General features: G+C 32.9%; 3 protein-coding genes across 4 annotated transcripts; 2 read left to right on the forward strand and 1 right to left on the reverse strand.

Annotated features, from left to right (window-relative positions):
* The first annotated feature begins 375 nt into the window (after nt 1-375).
* LOC8264676 lies at nt 376-2162 on the forward strand. Its single transcript, XM_002514554.4, has 2 exons — nt 376-779; nt 1033-2162. Exon 2 carries the CDS (start codon nt 1060-1062, stop codon nt 2017-2019), a length of 960 nt encoding a protein of 319 aa, XP_002514600.2. The 5' UTR covers nt 376-779; nt 1033-1059; the 3' UTR covers nt 2020-2162.
* A 10809-nt stretch (nt 2163-12971) lies between these two features.
* Nucleotides 12972-15781, forward strand: LOC8264678 (dof zinc finger protein DOF5.4). Its single transcript, XM_002514556.4, has 2 exons — nt 12972-14450; nt 15275-15781. Exons 1-2 carry the CDS (start codon nt 13513-13515, stop codon nt 15276-15278), a joined length of 942 nt encoding a protein of 313 aa, XP_002514602.2. The 5' UTR covers nt 12972-13512; the 3' UTR covers nt 15279-15781.
* Nucleotides 15782-19573: 3792 nt separating this feature from the next.
* LOC8264680 lies at nt 19574-23649 on the reverse strand. 2 transcript variants are annotated; one of them, XM_048372594.1, is made up of 6 exons: nt 23396-23649; nt 23012-23044; nt 22100-22314; nt 20979-21832; nt 20124-20500; nt 19574-20030 (listed from the first exon to the last, which is right to left on the reverse strand). In XM_048372594.1, exons 3-6 carry the CDS (start codon nt 22200-22202, stop codon nt 19880-19882), a joined length of 1485 nt encoding a protein of 494 aa, XP_048228551.1. In that variant the 5' UTR covers nt 22203-22314; nt 23012-23044; nt 23396-23649; the 3' UTR covers nt 19574-19879. The 2 variants fall into 2 exon arrangements, with proteins under 2 accessions (XP_048228551.1, XP_002514604.2); XM_002514558.4 differs by lacking the exon at nt 23396-23649 and having other exon boundaries at nt 23012-23389.
* Between the last annotated feature and the right edge of the window lie 1911 nt (nt 23650-25560).

The following is a 25560-nucleotide window of genomic DNA, read 5'->3' on the forward strand; positions in this document are numbered from 1 at the left end:
AAATTATGTAATTTTATATTTAGATTGATAATTATTTTTATTTAAAATAACGAATTTTAAGGATTGGATTTTGTACTTGGAATATTTTACTAAACATACAAAATTTAAGTTCATTTTATATTATTATATTTTAAAATATTTTTTATTTTATATAATAAATATAAGCTGTACCTATTTGGATAATTTTATATACTAAAGATAACAGCTCGTAATATTATATAAATTATGTATGAGGTAGAAGGTGGACTGATGAGCTCAACCATACTAAGACATACCCTTCATAATCCCTCGAACATTCCAAGAACAGCACACTGAGATTAATAAACGGAATAGAATACAATTGTCGTCTTTATCTTACACGTGGACTTGGTTTCTTCCAGGCCACATTTCACAGGACACAAACGTTTCCACAGGATTGAAGGACTTACTTTCCACATTGTCGATTAAAAAAATTTCCATCTTTTTTCCTCAGCGACTTAACAACTTGCTCATCACCTGAAGGAGGAGAGAAAAGGATTGGACTTGTCGGTTTTTGACCCTCTCTCTTGCAACTGTCTCTTTCCATGTGCTAGTCTAATCTTTAAGCTCATGTTGCACACAGACAAAGAATAAAGCCTTCCTGCAGTTTACTTTCAAAAACGAAACCAAATCCTCGTCCAAGTTTAATCGTACTATTGTTTGAATTTGAAAGTCAAAGAGAAAAGCGGACTTCATCAACATTCCACTCTGGGAAACATGAACAAATTCAAACTTTAGTTGCGCTGTTTCTCTCTTACAAGGTTCGTATGTTCACTTTGATTCTTTCTGCTTATGGGTATTATTGATTTTTATTTGTTATTGTTTTTGGTATAATTTGTGTTGCGCATAGCTGTGGCTTGAATTTGTGACATTTTTCTTTCCTTATAAATTTATCAAGTTATTATGTTTCTTTTGCTATATTTTCTCTCTTTAAATTCTGTTATTGAGGTATGTTGTTCAATTGACGATTCTGAGATTTGGTTCCTGCTTTTGTATTTTTGGGATTTTCTTCAGGTTTTGAATTCTAGGGATTTGTGTACAATGTTGGTACTAAGTATGAATTCAAAAAGACAGAGGCGCCCAAATGTTAGATTGGGGGAAATCGGTCATATTCCTGCAGCTTTTGCCTCTGGCTTCCCTCATAGAACCAAGGAAAATTTAGAGCACAAGAGTTATGAAAACGATGTGTTGAATCCTAATGAGGGTGAACACGATCACTTATATGGGTTCACTATGCAAGCTCCTCCTGACTTTGTTGTTTTGGGCCCTGGTGTTTCTCCAAGTATTTCAGCTGATTTGCTGCAAAATAGAGAAAATAAGAATCCCAACTCTTCAAAGTCAGCTTTTGATTTGATCAGTTCTGATGAAATTGATATGAGCAAGCTGAAATTAAATTTTGGCAGCATAACCAGGAAATGTAGGGTCATGAAGCGGCGAGGTCGCAGCACCAAAGCAGCTAATAATATTATTGGCAGTGTTTGGAGTTCGAAAATTAGCCCTCAGTTCAGGAGTGAAGATAGAAAAGACTGCAGTGTGGAGGAGTTTGTAAGGTCTACTTCAGATGAATGCAATGATTATTACCATGATAATGGCTTTAAGGACTTGTCAGATCGTGAGACGCCAGCTACAAGCAAAGAAGCTTATGACTTTGAGATGGATGAACCTGCTTATGGTAGGAGACCAGGGAATGGTAATGAGTGTTGGCAGGAGGATGCTTGTAATGAAGGGAAAAATGCATCTCCTGTATCTGATCATGTATGGGATGAGATGAAACCCGGGGGACTAGATGTAAATAATGTCACAAGATGGTTGGAGGAGCAAGGATTTAGTAAATATGCCAGTGTCTTCGAGATGCATGAGGTGGATGAAGCAGTCTTGCCTCTGCTTACTGTTGAAGATCTCAAAGAGATGGGTGTGTTTGCTGTTGGACCTCGGAGGAAGCTCTACACTGCAATACAGCAACTGAGAAAAGCGGGTGCTTCTGACAACATATTCAAATGAAGTTAGATAACATATCTTGGTCTTACCAGCTCTTGTGCAGGAAAATATTAGAGTTGTATATGTAACTTTTTTTGGACTGCTAACATGTTTCCTCTTTTATCTTTGCTATAATAAATGTTAATCAGAACACTGTCTGGTTCATACTCTTTTTCTTCCCCTGTATTGCTTGTGACAACCCTTGTTCCTTCGCACGTCACCAGATTTTATGACTTCCGACTCGTGACTATAAAATTAGCACGCAAAGCTGTTTGCTTTTTTTGTTCTGGTACTGGTAGCAATCTCTGTTAATGCAAGTGTTCATATTCTGTTGCTGGTTATGGACTATGGAACACTGAAAGTGTTTCTGTTCGTTAGGCTTGTAACGAAGAAACTATCTGGCCATTGCTCTCCAATAGTATTAAATAAAGTTCTGCATTTGGAGTTGTACTTTCTATAAAGAATGTAGGCTCAATTTCAACTATAGTCGCTACAGTTATGACTGATTCTTCAGCATGATCACTGACTTCAACAATTTTGTATCAGCAAAAACACTCAATGTCGATATTGTTTCAGTAGTATCACTACAGCCATATGTTTATGTTGGCTAACTAAAAGATATGACCTATTTTTAATTGTAGAACTATATTACAGAAGTGTATTCGGTCATCATTGAAAAATCTGCGTGACATTATACCAAAATGGTGATCTTACTGATACATAACTATATGTGAGTGATTTTGTTAATACAAATTAAAATATGTCGAGTTTGCTACTTTGCCAAACAGGATACTAGTGGGAGTGATGATAAGCATCTGCAATTAATGCCATTAGTGATGTCATGGAGTTTCTATTTCTAGTGATAAGATTAATTGGGTGCTTTTTCGCTTAGAGAAAGTTGTTCATGGTTGGAACATTATGGAGAAAAAGGATCTATGGTAGTGACGCCAACCGGTTTCTGTTTGAAATTTAGTCTAAAGGCTGCAAAATAACTGAAACATGCTTATCAATGCCTCGGTCTGTTGGTTCAACATCCAAAGCAGCAATGCTGCAAGGTTTTATCGTGTAGCATTGCTTCAACAATATCATTGATCAATGAGGAGAACCGTGCCTGATGATCTGGACTGGATGCGGTCTGAAATTTAAATACTGGTGATTATACTGGTTAATTAAGACACATGTCTACAGAAAATGCCCTAATAATCTGAAGTTACAACTGCATGCCTGAGAGCTAACCCCTGTTTATCCCTCCGTTCTACCTCTTCTTCATGCATCTCCTGGAATCTTATGTGCAGATGAAGTATGGGCTATATTTTAGATTATTGGAAGCACCCTGCATTTCTAATGTGTGATAAGTCTAGCATTCTATGTCAGTTATTATAGTAAGGTGTTATTTATCCATCTTTCCCTTTTCCTTTCAATATTGATTGTCTAAAATCAGAAAGCATTTTGCTTGACTGCATTGCTGTTGATGGGAAGAGCTGATTTTATTTATTTATTTTATTAAAGTTCAGCTTTTCTGAGCTAACTATGTATTTAAGCTGGGTGAATTCAAGTATCAATGTGCAGCTCGTCCCAAGAGAGCGCCCAGCCATTTCTATCTCCGTGAAGCTATTTAGGCAGGCATGGAAGGGAATGGTAGTTTTAATAACAGTAATACCTGCCAACACGAAACGAGAGCTGTAAAGATTATGTTAGTCTCTCCCTGTCTCAGTTGTGTATGTGCTAGGCGAGTACTGTAGAATATATGACTTTCAATTCATCTTTCAAGATAATCCTTGACTTTTCTTTCTGAATAAACGTAGCTTGTAACGTTGAAAATAACAAAGCTGTTCCTTGAGAAATTTTGGTGGTATTTAAGCTGTAAAGATTATGTTACTTTATGGTTCTGGCATTAGTAGCTCAAGTTTATTAAAGGCTAGTAACCTGTTCTGAGCATGTCTGCACTTAAAGCTTGAAAACATTGATACAATAGAACGCTGCATAAATCACATTTTAAAAAATATTATGTAATTTTATTATCTTTCAGCATAATTCGAAGAATAATAACAGTAAGTGATTTTTTTTTTTTTAAACTTGGTAATATACAAATGGATTATGAGATATTAGAATTTTGGTCTACAATTTAGATCCATGCATGATAATCAAGGTGATCTAAAAAGAATTGGGAAATTAATATATTTTCTCATTTTCATTTGGATAAAGGCCATTAAGCTACATTTTACTAATGAAACAGGCCCAAAAATTTCAAAATTTATATATATATACAAAAACATTCTTTTTTTTTTCTTTCTCCTATATGGCATATTATATGAATTCTAAATTATTTTTCTTAAATTTTTAAGAAATTAATTATTTTAATATTTTTTATTATTTTATATAAAATATTATATTACAACGTTAACACTTTAATTACGGTGTACACTTTTCATATTCCTCCACCTTTTTAAATTCTTTATCATAACTTTCACTTTAGATAAATTTTTTTTAATTATTGCATTACAATATAAAAATAATTTAATTATAAATCTTAATTATCTTAAAACAATCCTTTTCTGTCAAAGTATTTTTTATAATTTCAATTCTTGATTAAATTTTTAATTTTTATTTTTATAATAGAATAATTATCTTATTAATTAAAAAATTATTTTTTCTTTTTAATCATCAAATTTGTACTCATGTATACCATTCGTCTCCTTTTTTCATTTTATCTTATATATATTTTATTGAGATTATTTTGACATGTTTAATTTCAAGTAAAAAGGACTTTGTTAATAGAATTAGTTTTTATATTAATAAATAAAGTATTTTAATGTATTTATTAAAAAATAATTTCTAAATTAGATTTTTATGCAATATAATAAATTTATGTCTATTTATATATATATAATAGCAATATTTTAATATTGTTTTTATCCATCCAACATGGTATATCATATGATTTCTAAACTATTTTTTTAGATTTGTTAGAAAATTAATCTATTCTAACATAATTTTTTACTATTTTAAAAAGTATTATGTTACAAACTTCTAACACCTTAATTATGATATTTAATTATTTTATATTCCTATATGTCTTTGAATTCTTATTTATAGTTTTCACTTTACATAATTTCTTTCAAGTATTATATTGCAATATATAATATTTTAATTATAAATTTTAAGTATCTAACAATCTTTTTTTCTATAAATTCTTTTTTATAATTGTAATTTTTTATTAGATTTTCTTAACATTTTCTATTCTCATAGTTGAATAATTATTTTATCAATTAAAGAACTATTTTTTAATTATAGTATTTATACTTATTTACACCTTTCATCCTACTTTGCTTTTTATCTTAAATATATTTCGACGAAATTATTTCAATATGGTTCAATTTCAAGTAAAATATTAAATTAATTAAAAATTAGTTTTTAAAGTTAGATTTTCTATAATTTAATAAATTAAAAAAGTAATATAAAATATTTTTACTTTTACGTATGTAAAGTGAGAAAATATTATTTAATCACAAATAAATAAAATATTAAATCAATGAAAAAGATATTAAAAAATAATCAAATATTAAATCAAGTTATAATAAAATAATTTAATTTGATTTAATTGATATTATTAAAATATTTAATTTATTTAATTTATGAGATATTTCTATTTATTTAATTTTATATAAATGTTATGAATATAGTAAAAGAATTAAAAAGTTCAAATTACAAAAAATTATTAAATCATATAAAAAGAGAGAATAAATTTTTCTTAGTGAATGGATTTATCGTCATCGAAATTAGTAAGTTAATATATATTAGTTAATATTTCTAGTATTTTGCTAAATCGTTTTAGAATGGCATTATTCAATTTTAATTTTAGTAATATTAAAATTTAACTGTCTATAGGTTGGGCACTTATCTAGTTGTTAAAAGAGAAGTATACCATTTTCAGAAGGTTTTTGAGTCATCATTTGGGCTGTTTGGTTTTGGAGCCTTAGTGATCTGTGAGTGATACCGATCAACTTTGCTGGACTGTCTACTTAATGAAGCAAATACAGCAGAATAGGTGGCTCGTCAGGTTACTGCCTGACTGCAAATTAACCAATCAAGTACATTCCCATTATGTAGCTTTGGTTCAGCTACTGAAATCATCTTCTAAATGTATGAAATTATGAACATCAATCACAGTGGTTTATAGTTTTGGTTCAATGATATTTCGTGTTCAAATTTATGGAGTTTGTGAACTGAAATTGCACGCGTTGTTCTCTTAGTTATGTCAACTGCAGGTTCACATGCTTATTTAATGCTTTAAAGTCTCGGCTGCAGATTATCAATACACTATTAATTATACCTCAGCATCCATTTGCACTCAAAGGAAATGGTCGCTGCTTGGCTACGAAATGTATATGGTGATTTACTAAAGGTTGAGTGTAGGCCTTGTTGATTATTTAATCATCACTTAGAAAGAAAGAAAGAAAGAAAAGCTGAACACTAGAAGATAATTTAATTAGTCATGCAATAGTGGATGCTGAATTGCAATTGAATTTTAGCATTCATATTCTATTAATTTCGTGCAGGTAACTATTGTAATTGATGGAACAATGTAGTAATTAGGTGGAAAGGTCCACATCCCCTCCTGTGCATGTGCAGACATTGATGTTCGAAAATCAAGATTCTCTGGTCGTGAATATGATTTGGAGAAGTGTCCTTCATCGCATCATTATTAATTTGATGAAAACGATGTCTTCTTCCAGCATGGGTACTGCATTATGTTTCTATAGCCTGCTAGGTATATAGCTAGAGCTGTATAGCTGGCGGTTTTGTGATTTATCCATATATTTCTGTTATTCATTACAGTACCTGAAGCTGTCTATGATGATCAATTGCACCACTCTCAGTTATGAATATGGTACCTATTCAGTTCCTTCTGCAATTAGGCTACCTCGAACATTACCTGTATTCGTTATTAGCTGAGTTTTCTTCTGATTTCTCCTGCAATTCCTCATGCACTGTGGTTTATGGATGTTTGGTTTTGAATGTTTGTATGTGATGAAAGAAAGTGTTAATTAAGACAGGCAGCAGACAACATATACTTTTGACAAGGAACAAAACTAGGGAAGTTTCTCTGGATGTCAAAATGCCCTGCAATGCCATACAAAGAGTCTATCACCAGTAAATACACTATCCATGCGTACTATTGAATATGCTTGTGTCAGCTTGTGGGCATGAATGTCCATTTTTAAACACATAAAATTTTGAAGCCAAAATCATGGGTTTAACAACATTCAGACTCCTGTAACTCCTGTAACTCCTGTCCCAAGATGCAAAAGGGAAATGCTTGTATGGAATGAAACCGTGGAGGCAGCAGGGTACTCAAGTCATGAGTAATCGATCTTTATTCTCGACCTAACACATTATTGACTAATTATTAAAACCAGATGCATATGTTGTACCTTTACAGCTGTTACAATCTCTCCTTTCATGATCTCAGGAATTTGATAGAAAGATAGATTCTATTGTTGCTCTAGATTTGATCTTAGCATAAAAGCAAAGCTAAGAATACAAATGATACATAGTATGCATCTGTCAAGATATTTTGGTTCATGCCCTTGCTCTAGACAACTAGGATAGGCCACTTGATCCAATTCTTGATAGGACCCAGATTGAAGAATCATGGTGATGACCAGACTGTTTAAGGGCAACGAACAGTGACTAATCATGATTAATTGCTAAAGTTAGTTAATTAACTACAAAAGAAAATACTAGGGGTTTAGGCATGCAATTTAGAGTTGGATGAGAGGGACATGAGCGGGCGTGTTAGAAAGGGGTTGTTGGGACGTATTTGTATACGAGTTATGCAGAATCGACTAGATGTGACCACAAGATCTTGTGGAGGCTTCTATCTTCCATTAAAACATCGAAGGCTTGTATTGTAAGAACAAGAGAAAAACAACAAAACAACTTCATTGTTTACATGGTTTTGTTTTCTTGTCATGTGCTCAGCGATGGTGGGGACTCTCAAAACCGTGACAAGTTGATGTGCAAATGAGCTGACTATAACGCAGTTTATATTTCTTTTATTGTTATTTATTTCTTCTTAAAATTTTCTTTCCCTGTCTTTCAAGCATACGGACATAGAAAGGACACATGCAGACATATTATATATATATATTTGAATGGTCTTTTCTCCATCAAGTATAGTGAATGATCAAGAAGTGGTTGTTTAGATTAGACCCTACGGAAATTTCAGTGTCTGTGGCTGCATCTGGGGGGCTTTTGCTTCGTTATAATAATTTCTCAGTTTTTCTTTTTTTGACAGTTGAAGAACTTTTGAAGAGAAGAGTAGCGTCAAGATCTAGATTACCACTAAACTACTAGTCAAATAGCATGATATATCATTACCTAAAGTTCGAAGTTTTTGTCAGAATTTTCTACGAGTAGCTGCCAGTAGAAGTAGCAGCTATGAGTCCGTTTAATTTCTGTGTGGGATGGTAGAAAGAAAATAGAAAACAAGTGGGAAAATAGTGTATATTAAAGTTAAAAGCTTATTTGTCAAAGCGTAGATACAATTTTTCATTTCCTCTTTCTCTCATTTGCTTTTTCCTCAAGAATCTACCAAATTTGTTATTTTTCAGTTTAGAACTCTTTTAGCGTTTATGATAAAAACAAAGACAAGTTTGGGCCCAAATTTATTGAATTCCAAAAGTGCCAGAAATTACCTGTCAAAGTGGCTCTCTGATGCTCCAGAGAATTGGGACCACTACCTATCAAAATTCCCCAACTAAATTATAAACCAGAAACATTCTGAATTCAGTTTATTTATTTATTTTTAAATAAGTAAGTTAATTGCAACAGTAACTCAAATATTAAGTTATGCAGCCAATCACTCAAACAGAACCATCATTCGTTCATGTGCTTACTTCCACCAACAAGCTTTTGGCTACATGATCCTATATCCATAGATTATTATTATTAGTGTAATTATTAGCACATATTTTTATAATTATTATCATCATTAATTTACCTTTTAACAAGTGTCAACTCATACATTATTTTATCTATATAAATCATTGCTCTTGAATTAGGTTGGAGACTGTACTGTGCAGTCTCCAATTGGACTGATAGATGATCCCATATCAATGACCTAATCCAACCTGCCCAATGATATGCTTTAAAATGGAAAGCAATTTATATATGATATAAATTATTCCAAGTCTAAAAAGTCAAAATTTTTCTTCCCTCTTCAATTATTTTATGGCTTAATCAATACTGCCCTTTGAGACAGCCTTTCTAGTTATATACAAATATGATGCTTCACTAATTTAAACCACTTATAGTGGGGATGCACCTCTCCCCCATAAATAAATAAAGAAAGAAAGAAGGGCACTAAATTGCTTAAGGGAGGAGGAAAAGCTCAAATCTGATACCCTGTTGTCGGTTTACAGAATCACCCCCAACTGGGCTGAATACCCAGTAGTAGTAAATTGCATTAGTTGTTATCCTATTGAATGAGATTTAACCCTGTGTGTCTCTTCTTTTTCTTGCAACCACTGATGAGAGTAATCACCAATGTTGCTTAATTAATGTCCTGAATAAAAGAATTACTTCCTTGAGAACTCGTAAGAAAATAGAAACACCAAGGAAATAAGTGGAGACCCACTTATCCAAATTGGTCTGCACAAGCGAAGTTATGCTGCAATGTAAGTGTTGGATTTTCTTGAAATGGAAAAAAAAAATGTATATGAAAGAGGAGAAGAAGAAGAAGAAGAAGAAGAAAGCAAAGGACGAGAGGAGGATGGGCTGGGGTCCAATCACCCACATGATAGGTGGGGAGAATTATGGTGGGGTCCAAAAACTGCGAGGATGCCTCCACTCCAACCGACTGGGCCTAAGGAAATGAGCCCAATGTTAGTGGCTTTAGATGGTGACATCCATTAAAAAGGGTACAACCAACAAGACCCAGGCACATAACACCAAATCTTTTCCCCAATCTCATAGACTGTGAAAGATATTTTTATATACCGAGTATATACATAATCTAACCAGTATCACCCATAACTAGATTCTCTCGGCTATTTCTTTTGAAGGTACATCTCTATATTTTTCTATAAAAACAAATTTACCAATAGTTAACTGATTATAGATATTAATTATAGTTGCACAAGGCTAATCGTACATGTCATATTTGATGCTTAAATAAACTAGAAAATATCTAACGTTAATTAGAGTCAGTCCTTGCGCTGGGCCCCTTCAATCTACTAATTATTTTTAATTTTATTTATGGTAACATCACTAAATTAACAAACCCATTTTTCAGAGCAAACAGCCATGATATTTTCTGCTAGCTAGCCTGCTCAATTGGCCTCCCTAATTACAAAGCAAAACTCAAATCTGGGGGATGTTGATGGTATTTATTTCAGAATTGACAACACTTTTAATTCATATAATCTTAGAAATAGTGAACCAATTTAAAAATGTTATAGTGTTGAAATCTCATATGGAAATCTGAAACCGGAATTGCATAAGCAATCTAAAACTTTTCAAAAATGAAATGACGTCTCATTTCTGGCAGCGGGTTCTCTTTTTCACTTTGTACATGTAACTGTAGGTTGAGAATTTAGTGCGAGAGAGAGAGAGATGTGGACAAGTACCAGAAGACCTAATTCTGGACCCCCACAGAAGCTGTCCCATGTGCATGTGAATATGTTCCCCATCGAATTGCCTGTTCACTCAAGCAATCAATATTTTCTTTTTATTCACTTTAGGACTATTGGGCCTTCTGTGAGTTGTTGTAAAAATCTTTTGCACTCTGTTTCAAGATGGAATTTGCCTCTCTAGCAAATTGAGTACTCAAAATTAAGATTTTATGTCGAAACCTAAATTAAGTTAAAAAGAAACATATACTATTAATATATTTTTTTGAAAAAAGAAAAAATTGTTTTCCGGCAGACATTATTTTGACGTGCAAATTTGCATGAAAAAAAAGGGTACTAAAGACTGTTTGCAGAGTGACAGTGGGAATAGAGAATAGTCAATAGAGGGGTGACATAGTGATTACAGCTTTGGGGTCTAATGCCAGGATTTGCACTGATTGTCCATCATGAACAGTCAATGGACGGCAGAGTTACCCCTCCTGCCTAAAACAACTGTTTGTTTGAAAATCATCATAAAATAATTATGCATGAGTCATGACATTGAAAGAGTAAGACATGCGCAGCAGCAAACGTTGCACTAGTGTGGAATGCATTATGGAGATGGGACTTTCAGGTTTCATTTCTTTGCAGTGGAATCGCGTAATACGTAGACAAAAATTTTATGTTCCACATGTGTCTTCATAATGCCTTGACAATATCCTTCTTGCTAGATATTCAGTATATAATATATATAATATATAATCTGTCCCATCAATTTTTCTTTTGGAATATCTAATCCCCTCTAGCAGAAGATAAATGTACATTTAAAATATATAAATAAAAATCTCGAGAACAAAAATATAGATATTTCACCTAAATTTAGAAAGAAAAAAAACATAAAAACAATTAAAACAAATAATAACAATATAACCCGATAGGGCAAAATCTAGTGGTAATTTTCTTTATCCATCAACATTGAAAATATACACTAAAAGTAACTATGAACTTTCTGGGAAGCTACATATAAGAATTGGTTAGATAAGTTTACAAACTCCAAAATGAGTAATAAACTTTGTTTAAAGATTATTTAAGTAGTTAAAATGCAAGAGCACTATATATATACTATACAAGGAGGTGTAATGTAGCATATCTGTTTGTGGCTAAGTGGGTGCCTATTTTTGCCAAAACAAATGCTATAATTATGTAAAAATTTGTGTTGCCGTCTTTGGATTAGATTTTAGGTAATAAAGGAGCCCACCTCTCTCAAGTCTCAATTGCTCTAAGGTTGGATGGATACACAATACAGTGATAGTGGGGACGTAGTGTTTATAACAAGTTGTGTTATTACATTGCCAGATTATTGCATCCTTGTGTGTGTCCGTGAGAGTAGGGAAACGTGTTAGGACCCCAAAGGTTGCGATTACATATTAAGTGGGGTTGGAGCCAAAATTGACACACACCATACAACACACTCATCATTAGGGCAAATTTGGACTAGTCATTCTTCGAATTAGCTTAGCCCCGATTAATTCTATTTCTGGTCTTTAAACCTAAAAGTAATTTATAGATTTATCTTCATACTAATGACTTGTTTGGTTTATCAGTCCCTTTCATGAAAAAGTTAAATGTTTTCGAGCATCATTTTTTTTTTCTTATTTAGCTTGTATATGTGCGTTAAAAGTTTTCTTAACATAAATAAATATGATTATTTTTAAATATATATATTTTTTAAAAATATATTAGTAAATGAATATTGTATAGAGGGAGATTGAAAATTAGTGGGTAAATAATTGTATAACGAAATAATCTATTTATTATTTAATAAAATATCTAACGTAATATCTAATTTATTATTCCGTCATTAGGGCCAAAAAGAATTTAATTAAACAAAAAATACACAAAAAGTAAAATACAAGAACAGTTGATTTTGATAATGCGGATCAAATAGGACTGTTTTCTAGACTTGGTTAAAAATTCTATTTTTCCAACTGCTCCTACCGGAACAATAAGTACGTCCAAATACCTAATAAACAAGTAAATAAACAATTTACATGTACTCGTATTAACAGATAATTCGATTGTCATAAATAAGGAAAAGAATTGAAAGTTTTAGGAGATATAAAGGAAAGAAATACCTTCAGTTCATAATTATCCCACCGAAATAAAATTAAAAAATTAATCTCAAGTGACCATATTTATATATATATATTTATATATTATATAAAGGATTTGCTATGATATTATATAAACTGTTAAATAATCATAATTAATGAAGCAATGTTGATTTAGGACAACTCACCGATTCAAAAACGCCAACGTGGCAGGCTCTACACCAGTTGTGCTGACACCGATTTAAGCATAAGCAGAGGCAGATAAGTCGGAGGTGGCCGACAAGTAGACAGCCTGATTTTGTGGACAGCAACTCTCCCTCTTTTAATGCCGTCCACGTGTTCCTTAATCGATGGCTCGATCTTCTCCTCCTTCCGTACGGTCCGATGCCATTCCCTTCAAATTCCCAACGCTCATCCCTTTCTAGTGTCTAATTTTGAGTTTTCACACTTCCGAAGGACATCCGTAGGAAATTCGAATACTGTTTAGGGATAGTTCTGTCATTTTGCTAGGTTGTGAAAAAAATAAAAAAAAATAAAAACAGATATATGTTACTAGAAGATTTTGAAGAGGATATTTGTCAGAGTTCAGAAACCTCTGTTTCTCCTGCTCTCGTACTCCATTCTCTCTTTTCTTTATCTCTTCCTTTGTTTCTGTGAGCGCTAATTTCATGCTTGGTTAATGTGAGTTGTATCAAAGGGAAACGTTGAAAACAGATATCACAAGCAAGAATATATTATTACTCCAAAATCTGGTTAAATTTGCAATCTGTAGCGGAGGACGGTGATCAGAAATGCAAGACATACACTCAATTGGCGGCGGAGGACGGTTATTCAGCGGCGGAGGAGGAGGTGACAGGAGATTAAGAGCACACCATCACCAAAACCAGCAAGCATTAAAGTGCCCTAGGTGTGACTCACTCAACACCAAGTTTTGCTACTACAACAACTACAACCTCTCACAGCCACGCCACTTCTGTAAGAATTGCCGTAGGTACTGGACTAAAGGCGGCGTCCTCCGTAACGTCCCTGTTGGCGGTGGATGCCGGAAAACAAAGCGCTCGAAACCGAAACACACCACAACCACCACGACCAACTCAACTATCACTGCACCTACCACTAGTACCAATACAAGTACGATTCTAGCACAAGAAGAAGAGAGAAAGTCATCGAATTCTCATTCGAGCAGCGAAAGCTCTAGTTTAACTGCTACAAATACTGCAACTGGTTTAGAAGCAGCGTCAAGCTCTGCTTCTGCTACAACTAATATATTGAATAATGGAATTGGTGAATCTAAATTATATGTGCATCCAAACACGAACACTACAAGCTTTGAGCATGGTTTGTTAGAGCAAGAATCAGACTGTGGCATCTTCTCAGAGATTGCAAGTCTTACTAGTTTAATTACTTCTTCTTCAAATGACCATTTGCAGTTTGGATTTGGTCATTTAATGACCCAGCATAGCCTTGAGAATAATCAGCAGTGGCATCAACAGCAGAAGATGGTGGGAATATGCGGACAGAATGATATGGCGGGAGGGTTGGTTGATCAGACGGTTCATATTGAGTTATCAGCGTTGCAGATTAATGATAGATCAGGAAAAGGAGGACCGTTGGATTGGCAAGCGAGTGGTGGAGATCAAAGTTTGTTTGATCTTCCTAACGCCGTCGATCAAACTTACTGGAGCCAGAGCCAGTGGACTGATCAGGATCAACCTACTCTCTATCTCCCGTAAATTATCTTCTCTTACCCTTTTCTTTTCTCGATCTTCTTTAACTTTTTAAAAAAGAGGAATTAAAAATTTAAGAAAAAGAGTTCTCTCAAGAAAACACTGGAAAAAGAAAAATTGAGAGAAATTATATGGAAAATATAAATATGACTGCTGTTTCTTTTTTTATGTAAATTTTTTTGAATATTTATTTTCTTGGGGGAGGGTTTCAATTGAATATTTTTGGAAGATGTTCGGGTTTGGTCTTTTGATGTTCATATGCAACTAACTTTCATGTTAGTTCTTATTTTTTTCTGATTTTCTTCTGGAGATTTTTTTCAAGAAAAAAAAGAAAGAGATTCTGATGTATTAACTGGAATTAAACTAAGAGTTTATTTAATCAGTGCCCAGTAGTGAAATAGTAGCTAACTGAATTTTAGGATTCCCAAGGCCAGAAGTGAAAAAGAAATGACCCGATAATAGATTAAAAGAAAACAATTAAACATTGTGTTAAATTTCTCCAATATAATTTGATAACCCAATTAGTAAGTAGGAAATGGTTTTCACATCCAGTGTTATTATTCTTTTTATCTACTTTTTCTTCTTAGAATTATAGAGATGTAATTAGATATAGTATTAAAAATATATAATAAACACTTAAGAAGTTAAAAGAGTAGAAAATTAACTTATATTATATATATATTAACTACAATTTAATCAGTGCCGGGGGATTCGTTAAAAAGAACTGTTAAAATAAATAAAAGAGTTACATATATGGAGGAAAATAGAATTTTGTTTGCTTGGATCGTGCATGTATAATCACTGATTAGCTTCCTAATCCAAACAGTTAAAACCAACAAAACTAACTCGAGCTCGCGCCACGTCAGCGTTATAAAGATAATGGTGGCGATAATTATGACACGGGTTACAAAATAAAAGGGAATGCGATGAAGTGTGTACGGAGTAGAGTGTGGGAGTGGAACAGTCAGTTCAGAGAGGGAGAGGGAGGTGGGTGGTAGGGGCCCACGTGTGTCATAAACGATCCCCATGCGTGATTATGACTCCACGTGGCGATGGTGGGAAATTGCTATCCAAGTGTCGTAGTCATACTGGACAAGGGACACCACAGAGTCGGTTTGTCGTGAAGGGGAGGACTATTTGCACTCCTCTTGAATCTTCTTCCACTCCTTTAGCCCCACACACTAGGCGTTTGTGGAGTTTAAGCCAACTAGCGTAGCTTCTACTGTGTTTCTATTATAATTCAGCATTAAAAATATAAAATATATATTATAACTGTTTATATTAATTATGTTATTTTATGTGGCACAGTAATAATTAACTATAAGATTGTATCTTTTTGACGAAAACTATTATATCATAATTTTTGTCATTCGCACGATATGAATGAATAAAAATAAAAGTACACAAGATAAAAAAAAAAGTATTAATTCTATGTTTATTAAAAGTTTATCCTAAATTCGTTTTCAAAAATTTCCGGTATATGTCTTGATCCCCAGTAGTACTATATGTACTGTGAATGCAAGAAGCTTACATATAAATTGAAAATATGTAAATATAAAGAATATTACAATGACATGACAGTGGCAGTTCCAATAATTGTATTTGCTCCTACCAAATATTACAACTTTTTCCTTTTCATTTTTGCTGTATAAAAGGGAAAATAAAAGTTCGAAACTCAAAATACGTATTCCATCAGAAGATAGGGAATTGTGAGAAGGGCTTTATTTTTTTTATATCTTTTTTACATTATATGAAATTAGCATATAATAAAATGCTGATGTTAATACTTAATATGTCTATAGCTTCTTAGAAAATAAACTTATTTCTATACGCATAATAATAAAATTCGAGATGGAAATTAATAAAATAAAAAATAAAAATAAAAAGGCACGTGCTCGAGATTCCTCAAAGCAGTTAACGGCTAATTTAGTTGTGAGGGCAAAAGAGGCAAGCTAGTCGACTATCATTAACACGAGCGCAGTTGTGCGAGGGGAGGGGAAGGGAGCGTAAGTAGAAATAGCCCTTCCCCCCGTTGTCCTGACCTGACCTGAGCGATGATTGATTGGGGATTTTATGGGATGGGTGGAAAATGGTGATGGCAATTGTGGGACCGGGATTAGGTGGGGGAGTTGGGGTGGTGGTTACTGGTTACTGGTGAAAACTGGGACGCGTGGGACGGGGTGGGCATGTGCAGAAGTGGGTCTACCGTACGAGTCACGCACTTTGGTGGTGTATTATGAGGAGACTGGGTAATGTTTTTAGTGATTCTTGAATCTTTGATAATTCGAGCGTTGAGGAAAGAAAAAAGAATTAGTATTATAATAAATTCAAAATCTTGGATATCCATCCATCCCCCACACCCATGTTATTTTGGGCTTTTTCTTAATCAGAGTTTTTTTGTTGCCTCGTCTCTAAGGCACCCAAAAAAAGCAGGAACTGTAGGAGTGGGAGAAGGAGTAAGGGAACCGAAGGTGAAAGGATGACTAGTTAAGTAAGTTGCCCGTACAGCCACTACCCCAATAGTTTAGCTTAGCGCAATCTATATATAGGCTTATGTTACCGAGTGCCTAATAGGGTATAAACGGACAGAATCTCACATTAATAGAGTAAAAGGTTATTAGTATGAATCAATCTTTTCTTTTATATATATATAAGCATTTGATATAGAATGAGAATTCAATAGGATATTGAAATGTGAAAAAATCATTAGTCAGTGGGTAGTTATTTTTTATATATATTATTAATAAATACTTTTTTAATAGACTAATAGAGTCGGGTGTCCCTCTGGAGTCTACTTTTGCTGTGGGGGGTGGTGGTGAAGCTGCAGTAGGTAGCAGTGCACGTAGGGCTTTGGACTTTTCAACAGAAGTGGTCCAGTGCCGGTGAAAAATTAGTACTAAAACGGTCCTTTTGAGGGATGTGCATTTGCTATGATCAACGAGGGTTCTTTTTATACTGACATGTATACGTGTGTGTGTACTGATCCCCTCTCATTACTATTTTAGCAATTTTGTCTCTTTAAAATCTTTCTTTCAATATTTTGACCCCCCACCCGCTAATTATGGTTTTACCTTTGTTAACTTAATCAAAATATACTTATCTGTTATGTCAATTTCTTTTAATAAATAAATTATTTTATATACTAAAAGATATGTTTGAAGGTATTTAAAATATAAAATAAATATTAATTAAAAAAAATATTAAGATAACCTTTTTAATTTTTTTTTTTAAATTATCCGGCCATCTTAAAAACATCTAATCACACTAAAAATGATTTTTAAAAGCTTCATACCAGTTTCAATTTGACAGAAACATGAATTTCTGGGTACAATAAAAGACAATAACATCCTTTAAAATAAAAAGTATTATTCGATGTTCTTTAAAAAAATTGATAGCTAATTTGATTCTAATAATTAATAAATATGTTTGATAAGATAGCAATTTGATGTATTCTGCATGTGCATTTATTGATTTGTAATGCCCAGTAAAAGAAAATGTATTGATTCGCGCAGGCCAACTGCCTTGGTACTTGAGGTGCATGATTACTTCATTCGTTCTCTCTTCAATGATTTTCTATCATATCTCACTAAAAAAAATCTGCAACTATAATCTAAGTCGTACCCATTAATTTATGGGATGTGATTTGTCAACCAGTTCAAACCGTAGAAGCAATGATCTGAATTGATTATTGGACTTAAACTGGGCTCAAGTAAGGAACTGACTGCATCAAATTCACACCTACCTCACCTCTTCCAGATAGAGTATAAATAAGTCACCTTCAATTCAATTTGAGTTCAATTGTTAAATTTTTCACGTCAGAATCGATTTCCTGATGTATTTTATTATTTTCTGGAAAATTAAATAGAGAAGTGGGAACTACAAGTGCTAGTAATTCTTAATATGCCGTGACTATATGGATTTTTTTTCGTTGTGCAATATTTAGAGAGTTAAACTAGCTTATATAGGATTTAAGTCTGTCACTGCAGCACTAACTTTACGACCTGATAAAAAGATCCAATTAAAATGAAGATGTAGACATTCTTGAGAAAATGTCTTTAAAAATTCATTCTTTTATAATTTAAACTTAGATTCTCAAGTTATTTGGTGAAAGCCGTTTCCACCGGACTATTATTTTAAATGATCCGTAAAATATTTTTAGCTCGGTTCAAGTTAATCAGCATTAAACCTGAAGCCATTTTACTATTCTGCATTTTGATAATTAAATGGGATTGCAAGAGTCATAGGCTTAAATAGGTGAGGTTGCTTGCTGGTGCAATGGTGCAAGCCATGGGGTATCCATGAGCAGGGCGAAGATGTGACTTGTTGAGGAGGGTAGTGGCCAATCGCATTCTACTTGCCTGAAAAGACCCACCCGAGTGAGAAGGATTAATCAGAGAGACTTATGGCCATTACCTGGTGTTATGTCCAGCATTGCCTTGGCAATACCAAGTGACAACGGGTCATGGATTATGACTAGATTATTAGTATTTTTTTCCCTTTAGAGTTTAGCAATGCACATGGATGGTGGCGGTCCTTTTGACATAGGGTCACGGTCTTTACAATTTGTCCTTCATATTTGGCACTCATTTTGATGTTTTATCTCCTCAATTGGGGCCTTTTTGATGCCAGCTAACGTTTGACTAAAGCGCCAGAATCATTAAAGAATAGGGAATGCACACTAAGGTGCTAAACAAAAACGTTACGAAATTGATAGTGTCGCTTAGGTAAGAAATATTTCCATATATAGAGGTTTAGAAGCAGGCCAAAAACTTGGTGGCTTATTCAAAGTGGGTTTTCACGTGGCAATTCTGTACAATTTATAGGGAAGATCCCACACGTATATGGCACTCTGGCCGCTTTGCATTATCATGGGTTGCCTTGGCAATGGGCATCCACTTTCCTGTGACTTTGTAGGGGGCCTGAACAGGTATTAGGTAAAGTGGTGACTTGACATGGTGTCTAATGCTAGGCACGTATTTACTAAATGTGGTGCTTCTTGTCAAATTAAACTTCTGTTTCTGCTGCAGATTATGGTGGAATTGAGTGCTTATCTTATAACGTAGGAGAGTCTAGTTATTATTTTATTTTCTAGGAGGTCGATTGAAGGTTGCATCACTTGAACAAGTATATTGCCATTTGCCTTACAAATTGAAAGGAGAAATTATTTACAATACAACTGAGCCAACAGAACAGAAAATCTTACTTTCCATCATATGAAATAGGGCTTAAGCTGCTATAGAAACCTCTTCTGCTACAATGCCTACATGCTGAATGATTACAAAGGTTGATAGAGAAAAAAAAAAAAAAAAAGAAAAAGAAGTAAAAACAGAGAAGATGTCTGCTTCTCTGCACTATAAGTATAAACTCCACTCTCGAAATGAGGGGAACAAGGATACTTAACAAACACAACTAATAAGGGAAATATTTCATCTCACTCTTCTGTGATGGATTTACAGCAGACGAGTAGTCTCCAACGCGGTGGCCTTTTCAATTGTTTCCGTTTAGCAATTGGCGTCGGTGGCCATTGTTTCTTGTCAGTATTTACCATTTTTACAGGGCTACCAGACCATTCTGAGGCTAATCTGAACATGAAAAAGTAAAAACTGTAAGCAACCTAGTAAAAGAAAAAAAATCAAATACACATAAAAATTGTTATAGGTGGACAGGAAATTTACACGGGGAACGCAAAAGAACAAGCGCTGGTATTACTGCTACTTGAACGGACGCTGCCAGAATTTGGTATTGAACCTGAGTGTTCAATCGGGCCTGAGGGAGGATCAGAACTGGAATCTTCATCACAATATTGATTAATCAAGCTTTGACTTGAAGTTTTCGGGCTCTCTGATGACATCCCACTTTCAGGTTTTTCAGCTTCAAGAACCTGACCACAATCCAATGCAGCAGCTTGTTTAGATGCCGCAGTCTCAGTGTTGCTATTAGTACTCTTCTCCTCACTTTTGAGGCAGGCGTCACTTGTAGCGCAGTAGTTTTGCTCTGCTTCAGTTGCGGATGATGACGAAGAGTTTGATAATGCTGATTCCTTGCTTGGAATCTATTAAGTTCTAAACTAATCAGAAATCAGATTTCATATAAAGTGCGCCAGCAAAGAATGGCATGCTAGCAGTGTACACACTAGAGCTTGGGAATGTGACACAAGCTGACAAGAATGCGAATGATAGAGAGATATGAACAAATTAACGCCTCAAGTATCCAAAAGGAAAATCATGACTTCCCAAATGGTAAGCTATAGATACTACTACAACTTATTACTCTATAACAGAAGCAGCACTTCTCTACCATTTACAGGATTACATAATGTATCGCATTACTGGTTTTAGGCATAGGTCATGGCAAAAGCATTTGTTGGCAGTTGAGATTTAGAATCTATTGTGCCAGCAGGATGATCTTTTCAAGAAATTAATCCATCCACGCTATCAGACAAAACTTAATTCATACAAGATATTTCAAGCCTATGTTCAATGCAATGGTATTTTTGATAAGATGGAATTTGCAAGAATGTGGCCTCTTACCTCTTTAATTGGGTGAATTTTGTGTAGAATCCTTTTAGTAGGATTATCAATCCAAACACTGTCTGTTCCATCAAAATCTTCTTCATCTGCCATTGTCAACCTCTTATAACTACTGTATAAAAACTTTTCTGCAGGATTATCAGTACAAACAGAAGCTCTTCCATTAAAATCTTCTGTGTCTTCCATTATCGGCTTCTTCGAATTTTGCTTATTTTTGCGAGCATGCTTAATAAGGTGAATTGTTTCAGCAGGACAGTCAAACAAAGCATCATCTATTTCATCTATTTCATCTTCGGAATCTTCATCGTCTTCCATCCAAAACCTTCTGCATAAGTGTTGCTCATTCTTGCTGACATCTTCCGCCACTAGTTGTAATTCATTTGTAATACATGACAATCTTTCTAGAGTTGCTTCAGTCGAATCATAACTTTCCACATCGTCATTGTTAAGTATGGAAGAGAGGTTATATCTATCCAACTCATAATCTTCAATCAAAGAGTCATCCTGGAAAGCTGATTCATTATCCCTGGAAATATGCTTGAACAAATGATAATTGCTGTCTTCAAAAAATGCAACCATCTCTGGCATGTCATAATCTTCTACATCCCTTTTAACATAAATCTTTTTTCTTCCTTTGTCTTCTTGTGATTCATTTGTAGGACATTTAGGAAATCCTGCTCTATGTAATGGGTCCTCCGATTCCATGAAACCTTCAGTTCCTCCATGGTTCCTGACGACTCCATCCTCCTCCTTTGCATTGATCAGTTTGAGATTATTTATTTCATTCTCTTTGAACCCTTTTAACTCCTGAGAGTTATCAAGGAATTCAAAAGACTTGTAAACAGGCATATCATCTGCGTTCAAGAAAGGGAGTCAATGTCTGTGAAGGAAGGACAAGCAAAGAATTTTTGTTCAATTATTTTTGTCTTCTATGTTGTCTTTTCTTCCTAAACATATGCACGAATTAATTGCTTCAGTCAGGTGTAGGATTTGATGTCTTACACTAGCAGGGCATAATAAAATGTAATGAGACCCTAAAATACCCAAATGGGAAATTTAATCAAATTATATATTGCATTGCATCATAAGTTCAGAGAGTTGTAATGCAGTGGAAATATTACCTTTATTTTCATCGTCATAGATCCTATTAAGTTCTCTTATAAACTGGAACATGTTTGATGTTTGACAATTGGCTTGCTTGTGAGTCAGCCTTCTATATCTCATTCTTTTGGCATGTAGGATTCGTGTTTAATCAGACAAAAGACTGGATGCTGGACAACATGATGCCCAATGCATATACCATTCTCCTTCTTTAATATTTCAACAGGGAATTTGTCTGATACATAGAAAAGAAGAACATGAGGCCATTTACTGCCGGCAGCTTATGACACAATATTTAATACTCAACTTGATAAATAGAAAAATAAGTGCCTACTTTCATGCTTAACATGAACTTGGAATAGAATGTAAATTAATTTGTTCTGATACAACCTGCTGCTTAGTCAAAAACCATTGTAGTTCAACATATTAGAATAATGAAAAGGAAGAGGAGAAAAATAATGGGAGAGATTGGATCAGAAAAAAGTTCAGAACATTGCTTGAGCTCATCTTGTTTGTCTGTAGAAATCAATTCGAGACATCTCTTTATCAAGAATCATTTTCTGCATTCACTAAATCAAGAAACTGATTACATGATTGTGTTTCTCTTGTTTGTGATCAATTTGAATGTATCAGCAAGATGCAAGAATTCCTGTTTCTCTTCCCGGAAATTTCACGTCTTGGGAGAAAACATGCAAATGCAGACACAAATGTTGTACAAGGAATTCGTAAAATATTTGCAGCTAGGTATTGTATTATGAAAAAATAACATTAAAGCTGCGTAACAGAGTCCTGAACTGTAAAATCAAATCCAGAATACAAAATGCGTTACAGGGTATAAACAAAAGCAATTTCTTGTAATGGGACAATGAAGCTAAAAGAAATGGGCAAATGAAAAAGAAGAATTTATGAAAGTTAAAGAAAAGAAGTCTTACAAGCTAGAAGTTCAATGTTTTCCTGTCTTCTCACTATGGCAATCAAGATGCACCAACCAGGCAAATTGCAGACAACCAGAACCTTGTAAATAAAGCAACAGAAGAAATCAGTAAAGGGCTTAACATCAATAAAAAAGTCATCATAAACAAAAATGAAAAGAAAGCAAAAGAAAAAAAAAAACCAGGAAGAACTTTAAAGGACACAGAATAAGTGTTCAAGTGATAGTAGAGTAAAAAATAAGAAAAGTAGCAAAATTAGTATGACAACCCTTCAACCTTGCACAAAAAATCTGTGCATCTATATAAAAACTAGCTGTTAATTAGTTGTTACAGGAATCATGAATTTAAAAACAAACATTTTAGTTATAGCTTGAAGATGTCAACCTGTATTCTAGGGGCCAACCATTATTGGAATTGGACATCCAATTATTTTTGCCAAAAACAGTTACTATCTTATCTGTATCAATATGAAATTCTGGCCCCCTTCTGGATGTAAAGTTTTAAAACCAAGCCCTTCAACCATTCATTGAAAAATAAAGCTTGTCTCCCAAACAAAAAAATGGTCCACTTCTAAAAACCTTTCTGCCTTTCCCTTAAACCTGCATCTTTGTCATTTTGAACCCTGACTCCTTTTATCACCCACCAACTTTTGCTACTATATGAATAACCCGATAGGAAAATAAGAATTGGTTACAAAAATATATACCCCATTAAGTCAAAGAATTAAGGAGCAAACATGGCAATGTCTTTTTTAATATGATAAGGGTCATATATTTTTGCTCTGTTTTTTCTTTAATTAGATGAACTGTTAAAATAGTAAAAACAGAAACAACATATGCTGAATCCTATTTTAAGAAAGAAATATATGATAATTCTGGGTATTAACATCACCCTTATATGGAGAAATTATATATATTTATTTTTGTTAGGGATAGTCCAATTAAACTACTGCTATACAAAACCAATAATTTTTTGTTAATGCTCAAATTCAACTTTCCATTTTTCCATTGACAAGTTGCCTTTTCTGAGTTGGCTCATTATTGACAACATTAAAGCTTAATATAAGAGTCAAATTTCAAAATTTTGATATGAAACCAGTTTGTATTTCATGTTCATTTCCTTCCAATTAAAGGTTTTTTTATTGGTTGAATTGACTAAAGACTAAATTTTACTTTTAACTATATTCACAAATTAAAAAGAATGGTGACCCTTTCCTTCCCTTTTATTTATTTTGTTTTTGTTATTTGTATTTTTACATTTTTGACACTTAAGTTTATATTGGATTTTAATATGAGTTAATTTTCATTTTATTTTGTATTGAAACAATTAGGTTTAAAAGATGACGAAATTAAAGATACCTATTTATAGCCTTTTGCACCTCAATATTAATCTATTAACATCCTAAACTAATTTATGTACTTTTCTGAACAATTTGTGTTTTATTTAAATGCTTTCAATTTATCATTATGTCTTATTATTGTAATTATTCTTTATATCATGTCATCCTTTTTTATATCTTTCAAGAGTTTTGAACTTGGAGTCTGTGCTATTAAGATAGTTTGACTATTACTACTTAATATTAATATCTTATAAATTCAAGGTAAGAAGTTGCTTAGTATTCACTAATTTTTTCTCAAGCCAAATTAATGAATATTTATATGCATTCAATTAAATGAATAAAATTTTTTCAGAAAAAGAAGAAGAGTACATCATATTTATTTTTATTATTAAAATATTTTAAAGTTAACATGGAATATTTTAAAGGCCTAATAATAAATTAAATTATGATATTTACACTTTTTAACAATTTTATCCAATTATTTTAAAATTTTAAAATACAAATTCATTATTTTAATTTGTTTTCAAAAATATTTTTCGCTGATAATTTTGAAATTTCAAGAAAAAAATAATAATGCAGGGAGTCGATTATATTTACTAAAAGGATGACAATCATAAATCAATAAAAATAATTTATTATAAACTTAATAATATGACTATTAAAAATCTCATATATACATTTTATTACATATTTTACATTTAAGTATAATAAATTCTTTATTGACTCACTAATTTTTATGTTAGTGAGTATAATTAATTTGTCATGTTATTTTTCTTATTGTAAAATTTTAAAAATTATTATCAAAAAATATTTTTAAAAATATATTGAAAGTATAGGTAATTTTTTTGAAATTTCAAGACAATTAAATAAATTTTTTAAAAAGTATAAAATTTAAAATATAATTAGTCATTAAGTTTATTTTAAAAGATAATAGATAATGATAACTTTTGAATTTTCAATTAAAGTATAATTAAATTTTTAATTTTTAAGTAGTTGAATCTTAGTTTTAAAATTTGAAAAAAAAAATTAATACATTAAAATTATTTTTACCTATTTTCCTTTATAATGGTATGAGACTTGTCAGTCTTAACTCCATAACTTTTTTTAAACTCATTTTTTTTATACAAAAACTCTAAGATTATAATTTTTCATTCACTTTAATTAATAAATTTTTTATTTTTATTATCATTAGTAGTAAAAAATAGTGAAA

This window comes from Ricinus communis, chromosome 4, assembly GCF_019578655.1.
Source record: "Ricinus communis isolate WT05 ecotype wild-type chromosome 4, ASM1957865v1, whole genome shotgun sequence".
NCBI classification, from domain to species: domain Eukaryota; kingdom Viridiplantae; phylum Streptophyta; class Magnoliopsida; order Malpighiales; family Euphorbiaceae; genus Ricinus; species Ricinus communis.